This window comes from Coloeus monedula (genome assembly GCF_965178545.1).
Source record: "Coloeus monedula genome assembly, chromosome: 27".
Taxonomy (NCBI): Eukaryota; Metazoa; Chordata; class Aves; order Passeriformes; family Corvidae; genus Coloeus; species Coloeus monedula.
The window spans coordinates 3,193,705-3,202,457 of record NC_138807.1 but is presented as its reverse complement, the minus strand read 5'-3'; the positions used below and the strand labels follow the sequence as shown (position 1 = coordinate 3,202,457).

Here is an 8,753-nt window from a genome sequence, read left to right as displayed (position 1 = left end):
CGCGTGGCTGCTCCAGGCTGGGTTTCGCTCCCGGACCTGTCACAACCTGCGGGGAAGCGGCGGCTGCGGGCGGGGCCGTGAGCCCAGAGCTCCGGGTCAGGGGACAGCGGGGACTCGGTGGCCGGAGCCGGGCGGCCCCACGTGGGCCGGCGGCGTCACGGGAGGCGGCCGCTGGGGCGGCAGGAAGGGCTGGAAGGGCGCATGGAGGCGGGCGCGGCCGAGCTTTAAAAGTCCCCGCTGGGACGAGCTCATTTCCGCGTCACCCCGGCGTCCTCATGGCCCCCACGGTGCCGCTGGCCGTCCTGGCGCTGGTGGCCCTGGTGGCCCCGGGACTCGGGGTGGCCCCCGGCTGTGATTACCCTGCCCACCGCTGGTGCAGCTCGCGGGACGCCGCCGTCGCCTGCCAGGTCAGAGCCGCTGCGGCTGCCGGGGCTGGGGCACGGGCAGGGTCACCCGGGGGACACGGGGACAGGGTTGTGGCATCGCCTGGCCACGATGTACGGAGCAAGTGCCAGCTGCGAGCACCGCTGAGGCACAGGCTGGCACATCCGCAGGGACGCTCAGAGCCTCCGGTGCCACACGGGCACTACGGCGGTCCCCAGCATCCCTGGGGAATGGCTGCGGTCCAGCCGGACCCTGACCTCGGCCCCTCCGCAGCTGCCGCTGGCACTTCTGCTTTTTAAGTGTAAAACCGCTTTTCAGCTTGTTCTGCCCCAAACAGCCCCGGGCGGTGCCAGCGCCCTGTGAGCCCCACGGGGCTGCAGCTTCCCCCTGGCAGTGGGTGGTGGGCCATCCCCCCACCCAGGCACGTCCTGGTCTAAATTTGTTTTCCTCTTAAATAATTTGGGGAAGTTCTCGTGGAAAGCCCCAGTGCTGGGTGTCAGCCACTCGCAGCATCCTGCGGCAGCAGAAAGGCCCTGGCCACTCTCACTTCCCTCTAGCCCTGCACACCCTCATCCCCCTTCTTCCCTGCATCGCGGGAGCTTTGCCCCATCCCTACAGATATTGGGATGGGGGGCTGCGGCCGTATCCCCCCCGTGCACCCCGAAACGTTCCCGTGTGCAGGTGGAGAGCAGCTGCCCCAGCCTCCCGCACCCCGCCGCCGCGCCCGTGGAGCTGGGCTTGTACTACGAGAGCCTGTGCCCGGCGTGCCGCGAGTTCCTGGTCATGGAGCTCTTCTCCACCTGGCTGCTGCTGCCCGAAGAGATGCTCGACATCACCCTGGTGCCCTATGGCAACGCCCAGGTAGGAGCCGGCCCTCCCGGTGCCGCGGGCGCTCGCCCCGGTGCCGCTGGCCCCGCTCTGACCGGTTGGACCCGCAGGAGAGGAACGTCAGCGGGAAGTTGGACTTCGAGTGCCAGCACGGCCCCGAGGAATGTTTGGGCAACATGATCGAGGTGACGGTCCCTGTTCCCACAGTGCTGGCACAGCGGTGTCCAGCAGCCCCTCACCACCCACCCTGTCCCCATAGGCCTGTCTGATGCACGAGGCCAAGAACTTCAGCACCTACTTCCCCGTCATCTTCTGCCTGGAGTCGGGCAGCTCCGTCACCAAGAACCTGGAGGCTGTATGTCCCCCTCCCCACCCCTCACACCCCACCCTGGGGGGCGTCCCTGTCCCCCTGACCGCCCCCCTGGCCGCTGTGCCCGGCAGTGCCTGCAGATCTACGCCCCGGAGCTGGACAGCGGCCGCATCGCCGCCTGCGTGCAGGGGGACACGGGGGTGGCCCTGATGCACCACAATGCCCAACTCACCGAGGCCCTGGACCCCCCCCACCAGTATGTGCCCTGGATCACCGTCAATGGGGTATGGCAGGGGGGCAGCAGGGTACCAGGTAGGGCTGGGACACCGTGGGGTCCCCCCTGACTGGCCCTGTATCCCCCCACAGAAGCACACCAGCGAGCTGCAGGCACAGGCACAAGCCTCACTGCTGGGGCTGGTTTGCCAGCTCTACCAGGTGGGACAGAGGATCGATCTGGGGGGACAGCAGGGCTTGGGGGCACCTCCCCATCCCTGCTGGGGCTCTACTGGCTGCTCTCTGGCAGGGGGAGAAGCCCGAAGCCTGTGGGGGCTCAAAGGCCCCGAAGATCCCAGCTGGCTGCAGGCGCTGAGGGATGTGGGAGCACCAAGAGAGAGGCCAATAAAAAGGATATTTTTTTTGAAAAACACCAGGATCTGGAGTGGTGTTGGGGGGAAGCAGGGAGGGGGTGGTTTTGCCCCACCACAGTGGGAAGGGGAGAGAGAGAGCTGGGCACTAGGACAATGGGACTGGCCTCCAGACCCGGGAATGCTCCAGAGATTCACAAAGAACGCCCTTGAAGATTTCCAGGGAACTCTGCTGAGCACCTCCCTGAGGAGCAGAATATTTTCTCTCTCCAAGTCTTGGAGAGCAGCTCTGGTGTCTTTCTCCTTGCACTGACAGCATTAAACAACCATTTCAGGAGCACTGGGGCCAAGACCATCCCAGTTCCCACCAGTCCTTCTCCATTCCCAACCAGCAGGTTTAGGATAGCGTCTTTCCTGGTGGCTCCCTGAGCACTTGTGACAAGAAGTTCTCTCCCAGAGACTTCAGGAGTTTCCCGGACCTGCTCGCCCCAGCAGGAGGCCATGCCCAGCTGGGGTCTGGGAAGCTGAAATCCACCACGAGGACAAGAACTCCTGACCCAGAGAATTCTCCTCCCTGCCTCTAGAACAGCTCCTCAGTTCTGGGTCCTGGCTGGGTGATGGGCACCAGCACCCACCTGCTTTGTTTTCCATCCCCCTCATCCTCACCCAGAGGCTCCCAACCACATCACCCCCAACTGCAGGGGCTGTGCCCTCAAACCTCTCCTCGCACCAGGTATGACCCCACCCCCTCCCACCTGAATCCTCCATCCCAGCTCTGCAGGCCTGGGACTCATCCCACCCCATCCCACTGATCTTAAGAAGATCCCAGCTCTGGCTACAGACCAAGGGCACTTGCACTGACAGACCCCTGAGAAGCACCTGTAGCCCCCCTTAGCCCTTTTCCAGAGGATCCTGTGGGAGCAGGAGGGACTCAGGAAACCCCCACTTTCCATCCAGGGAGATGCTCTGAGCAGCCAGGAGGAACCATGGCCCTGCCACCACACCCACGGCTCCTGTCTCAGGCTCAGCCAACCTGTGCCACCTGTCCTGGGCATCCCTCAGTGCCCCCACCACCCCAAGAATAGCAAGGGGGGGCAACTACAGGCAGGCAGGGATCCTCCTTCCCTTGTCTGGCTGCACCTCAGGCAGCAGCAAGACCTGGGAAGATGGGGAAAAAAACAAATCACAGCACCAACAAGAGAGTGCCTGGAAACTTCATCTCTCTTTATTGTCCATTTCTCATCCAAAACCTGGACCCCAAACCCAGCTCTGGGCCCTGAGCAAGCACAGTCCCACTGGCATGAGCACAGCACGGCACAGCTCCTGCTCAGCATTGGCCTCGAGCATCGTCCTTGCCCCAAAACTTTTGCCCCTGGATCAGCTGCACTGCCACTGCCCACAGCTCTCAGGGCCATAGGAGATTCTTCTGCTCGAGAGAAGAAGGGAAAAGAAAGAAAATAATAAACCCTACCCCCGAATCTGAAGGAGTCTCAGCGACGGAGGACGAGCTCTCCTCTCCCGAAAGTGCTGCCGAAGCCCTTGGTGCCCCCGGGGCTGTGGGGCAGGCGCAGGACCCCATCCCACAGGCTGAGGGGCTCGGACACCCACGGTGCTGCCAGGGCATCGCCGGGAGCAGCTTCGGCAGCAGGACAGAGGCCGCTGCCCCACGGTGTCCAGGACCCCCGGGGGCTCTCGGTGCCGGAGCAGCCCAAGCCCATCCCGAGCGCAGGGAAGCCTTTGCCGGTGAGGAGCGATCCGGTGAAGGCGTTGGGATTTCCAGGCTTGAAGTCGCTGCCAGGCCAGGTCGGTGCCACCAGGTCGTTGTTCAGGAGGAGGGACAGCGACCTTGAGGCATCATCCGGCTCCGGGGAGCTGCTGGGCAGGGACTCCTCGAGGCTGCGGGGGAAGGTCAGGGCTGCCGCCGGCACCTTCCAGCCCGCCCGCTCCTCCCCGGCTTTCTTCGTGCCCCCCTTCCCGCAGAGCCGCACCACCCTGATGCTGTGCCAGTCGCGGTGCCCGAGGCTCTCGAAGGCGCTGCGGGCGCTCTCCAGGCTCTCGTACTCCACCAGGGCACAGCAGCGGCTCAGCAGCTCGGGGAAGCGCGACGAGTATCTGCGGACATCCGAGGGCAGCTTGCGGCCCGGCCGCAGGATGCGGATGGAGGCGATGGCGCCGAAGGGGCTGAACATCCTCGTGATGGTCTCCAGGAAGTTCTTCTGCAGCGGCAGGTCCTGCTCGAGGGGCTGCAGCTCCCAGGCCAGCAGCAGTTTGCTGGGGGGGACGCTCAGCAGGTACTCGGGGACCGGGAGCCGCCGCCTCACTTTGGTGCCCTCCTTGTTCACCTCCAGCAGCGCCGAGAACTTGAGGGCGTAGAGGGTGAGGCGCCAGTCCCGGGTCAGGTATTTCACCTGTGGAGAGAGGGTGGAATCCCCATCAGGCTGCATCCCCCGCTCTCCCCAGGCAGGGACCACCCTAAACCCACCCTGCGGGCAGGCTGCGACCCATCCAATATCCCCCAAGGCAATATCCCCCTTCTACGGGAGCAGCTTTGGGATCTGCAGACGGTCCCTGGTGTCCCCTAGGCTGTGGCAAGAAGCCACAACTTCCCCCTGAGCCAAACCACCAGCACTTCCCTGGGATTTTTTGGTTAAGGGATGATCCCTTCCAGAGCAGTCTGGGGGAAGAGTGGGTAGAAGAGGTGAATCCAGCCCTGGAATCCCCCAGCCACCCTCCCTGGGAGCAGAGCTGCTGCAGGGTACCGAGGGCAGAGAGCAGAGCCCAGCTCTGCATCACCAGGACACAGTCTGGGGCTCCCTCCCCACGGGAGGCAGCCGGAGCAGCCCCACACACCCAGGACCCACCTTCTTGAAGGATGTCAGCAGTTTGATGCTGACAAAGCCCAGCTTGTTCTTCTGGACGTGCTTGAGGAGGAAGGCGTCCTTGGCCAGGTTCTCGTCGGACAGGTAGAACTCCACCTGGGCCACGATCCTGCGCACCAGCTGCGGGTCGGGGGCCGAGCAGCTGCAGTCCAGCAGAGCCACCCCCAGCTCACAGGAGCTCCTGGCACAGCAGTGGGGACACAGGGGTGAGCTGGAGCCCGGGCCACAAGGGTAGGACAGCACAGACACCATGGACAGCCAGGGCTGCCACCAGCCTTGTCCTGGGTACAGGGAACAACACCAGCCTTGGGAGCCTCCCAGGAGAGCCAGCCCTGAAGCAAACACATCCCGGACAAGGGACACATTCCCTGGGGGATGAACACATGGAAGGAACGGGGCTCAGCCTCTCCTGGCAGCCACGTACCCATTGTAGCCCTCCACGATGTCCTCCTGGCCGAGCAGGGCAAGCGAGCAGCTCCATGGGGGAGGGAGAGGCCGTGCCAGGAAGGGATTCCTCGGTACAGGCACTGGAGTGCCGCAGCTGGGCTGGGAATCGAGCCCCAAGGCCACTCCAGAACTGTGTGAAGACATCGTCCTTCGCCTGGGACACAACACAGGACAAGGACAGGGCTGGGACACCCCGGCCACCTCCAGCCCTGGGGCAGAGCCCTGCTCTGGCCTGCAGCCCCCAAAGCCAGCCCAGGGCAGGGCAGTGGAGGAGCTGGGTGTTGTGTCCTTACCTGCTTGGTAGCACTGGAAGGGTGGAAAGTTCTAGCAGCACATCCCAGAGACCCCGAGGCAGCAATTCCCAAATTCCCCCCAGCTCTAAACTGAGGCTCCCAAAACACAAAGGCAAAAAAAAAAAAAAAAAAAAAAAATTAAAAAAAAACCCAAAAAAAAAAAAAAGGAAGGAGAAAGAGAGAGAGAGAAAACCCCTGAGCTGATGGGGGGGGAGTGTGGGTTTATAAACACACCCTGAAGGAACTGCAGGGGTGGTTGTGGACCTGCCTCCAGATTGCCTGCTCCAGGTGAAACCTGTTTGTGGTCAAACTGCCCCAGCTGAGCCCTGGGACCAGCCAGGCTCCTCCTGCCTTGGCTGCAGAGCCAGGCCCGGGACTGGGCAGGGCAGGGCCAGCAGAACCTGGCCCCTTTGGTACCCGGGGGGGCAGTGAATGGCAGCCACGAGGCCTCTCGGTCTGTGCCATGTGTGAGGGGGAGGGAAGCTTCTATCCAGGGAATTCTTTGGGCTCTCAGTGCTGCCAGAGCAGCAGGGAAAGGTCCTTGTCCCTGCAGAAGCATCTCCCAGGCCAGTGAGGGAGCAGGGATGTGGCGGAGGCCAGGGCAGGGCAGGGCAAGGGGGGCAGGATGGCCCCTGGCTCCATGGGGAAGGGCCTGGAATGAAACATCCCCATGGCCTGAGCCCCGTGTGGGGAAGGTGAGGACACAGAGGGATGGGGACAGGGGCAGGTAGGGGGTGACACCGGGCTGGGGACGATGCCAGGGCATGGGGGGCCGTGGAGCTGGATGGAAACTGGAGCTGCTGCTGGAAGGGCTGATGCTGAGAGTCCGCCCGAGCCTCTCCTGCCAGCCCAGGCAGGGTTTGGCTGATGTTCCCGTGCCCTGTGGCCACATGGGCTCCACTGGCACAAGAGGAGATGCTGTTTCAGACAGAATGACATAAGTTGCAAGCAAACAACAGAAGGTGACCCTGGCCCCTGTTTGCAAATCCGTATTTTTGCGTTAGTTCATTTCGAGAACTTCCTCTCATTTCTCCTTGCAAGTCCCTGTGTCCCAGAGGCTTCCTAGACGTGGGTGCCTGTTCTCTGACAATGTGGGGACAAATCCAGGAGTGCCACTGCCTGACCATGACCCTAAAGGCATCCCAGCCAGGGGACACATTCCCTAGGGGACAAGCAGGAGGCAAGTCTGGGGCTCATCCCCCCCTGGCTTCCTGGCAGCCACGCGCAGATTGAAGCTCTCCAAGATGTCCTGGCTGTCCCCAGACTGGTGGCACGGCAGTGTCCCCTGCCCAAGCCCCTGCCCCAGCCACGCAGGGCTGCTCCCAAGGAATCCCTGAGCTGTGCCACCCTGCCCAGCCCCAAGGTCGCTCTTCTGGGACGAGCCACAGGGACTGGCCACGTCCAACAGCCCCTGGAATGTTGTACCCCTCTGATTTCCCTGGGTGTGGTGTCACCCCCCACCCCGGCCATCTCCCCTTCTGCCACCTCCTTGTGTTCTCTGCTGGCTGGGAAGAGATGGAAGACAAAGTCCTGGGATGCTTGTGCTGAAATCTCTGCAGGATTTGCCCACCTGGGAGGGGTGGTGGAGGCAGAGGCAGGCTGAGCATGGGGGGTGTAGGTACTGACTGGAGGACTTTGAGCTGTGTTTGCTTTCTGAGCAGCAGATTTCCTCAGGGTCAGGAGGTGCTGCCAAGCTCCCCTGGGGGAAACAACCCCCTGCTTCCAGACCCAAGATTCCCAAAGGAAGAGGCTCCGTCTGCTCCAGCCAGACCGGGCGTAATCCAGAGGGAGAGTAAAGCAAAGGCACAGGGACAAGAGGCTGAGGATAAACCTTCTTCTGAGGGTCAGAGCAGGAATGACCCAGCACGTGTCACATCCCTCCCATCCTCACTGCTCCCATGCTCTCAATTAGTCTGGAAGCTTAATTAGAAAATCCTTCTGTGGCCCTGTGCTCAGCCTGATCCTTCAGCCTCTCATCTCCTCTGAGAGCTTGGCTGTGACAGGAGTTATCCCTACACAACAGCTGCTGCTCCAGGGGGAATCTGCCTTCCTGCAGACCCCGGATCCCTGCCCAAAACTGCTTTAATTGCTCTGCCCTGGGCAGCTCTTGCATCCCCCCGAGGCTGCTGCAGCATCTCCTGGCACCTCTCAGGGATCACAGAAGAAATGGGACCACGACACTCCTTGTGCAGGCCTGAGCATTGGGTACATGTTCATTGCTGTTCGGGTTTAGCTGGGGATTCTGTGCAGGGGGGTTTGGGGGGCTCTCCAGCCTCCTCACATGCTGCTGCAGAGCTCCAGAGCAGCTCCTCTGCGGGCCAGGTTCCCTCAGTGGAAGAGCTGAACTTCCTATGGCCCTCAGTGGGAGCAGGGCAGTTAAGATTTGGTTGCTCAGTTGTGTTTTTAGACCCTCTTATCAGCAGGATCTGAAATGTGGACTCTGACCTGGGCAGTTTTTGTGGTTATTTACATTTAAATCTGCCTCTCTCACTTCTCTCCTGCCACTTCCATGTGAGACATTCACAGACAAACATCACCCTGCCACAACAGCAGGGGACTGAGGGGAGATGTGCCACTCACACCCTCTCATTTCGCTTTGCCATTAGGAATGTGTTTGGAAGTGTCACAGCTGCCTCAGTGCCACTGGGAATGAGGAAATCAGAGGTTGGGACGGATTGTACTCTGCTAGGCAAATGTACACAAGACCCCTGGAAAAGCTGACACCGAACACTGCATCATTAGAAACCATCATAAGAAAAGCTATTTATGACACGGCCTTTATTCACAGAAAGATTTGCCCCACGGCTTTGTTTTTGCAGTTTAGTTTGATGACAGATTTCTCCCGCCTCCTCTGCCCTGCAGCCCACAGCACCCCAGTGTAGTCCACAGCATCCCTGGGTAATCCATGTCAGCACAGACCCCATAGGACACGGGAAAGGCGGATAAACCCTGCTGAGCTCCCCCAGCTCAGCCCCACGGGAGCCACCCCTGCGCTGTCGCTGCAGGAAAAGGCGAAGGGATCCAGAGA

General features: G+C 61.7%; 2 protein-coding genes across 2 annotated transcripts; one reads left to right on the top strand and one right to left on the bottom strand.

The window, feature by feature from the left end:
* Positions 1–176: 176 nt before the first annotated feature.
* On the top strand, positions 177–2,150 carry IFI30 (IFI30 lysosomal thiol reductase). The gene is made up of 7 exons (XM_082297925.1): positions 177–407; positions 1,066–1,245; positions 1,323–1,397; positions 1,472–1,567; positions 1,654–1,806; positions 1,889–1,957; positions 2,046–2,150. The coding sequence occupies exons 1-7, from the start codon at positions 276–278 to the stop codon at positions 2,109–2,111; spliced, it is 771 nt and encodes a 256-aa protein (XP_082154051.1). The 5' UTR covers positions 177–275; the 3' UTR covers positions 2,112–2,150.
* Positions 2,151–3,596: 1,446 nt separating this feature from the next.
* Positions 3,597–5,576, bottom strand: LOC309582503 (la-related protein 6-like; the record flags this gene model as incomplete). Its single annotated transcript, XM_082297684.1, has 3 exons — positions 3,597–4,514; positions 4,968–5,166; positions 5,410–5,576. 3 exons carry the CDS (start codon positions 5,574–5,576, stop codon positions 3,597–3,599), a joined length of 1,284 nt encoding a protein of 427 aa, XP_082153810.1.
* Between the last annotated feature and the right edge of the window lie 3,177 nt (positions 5,577–8,753).

What these genes read in the sequence shown, in the direction of transcription:
- IFI30 (XM_082297925.1), top strand. Translation starts at nt 276, where the DNA reads ATGGCCCCCACGGTGCCGCTGGCCGTCCTGGCGCTGGTGGCCCTGGTG. An exon ending in TCACCAAGAACCTGGAGGCT is followed by an intron (nt 1,568 to 1,653) that starts GTATGTCCCCCT and finishes TGTGCCCGGCAG; the next exon opens with TGCCTGCAGATCTACGCCCC. An exon ending in CCTGGATCACCGTCAATGGG is followed by an intron (nt 1,807 to 1,888) that starts GTATGGCAGGGG and finishes ATCCCCCCACAG; the next exon opens with AAGCACACCAGCGAGCTGCA.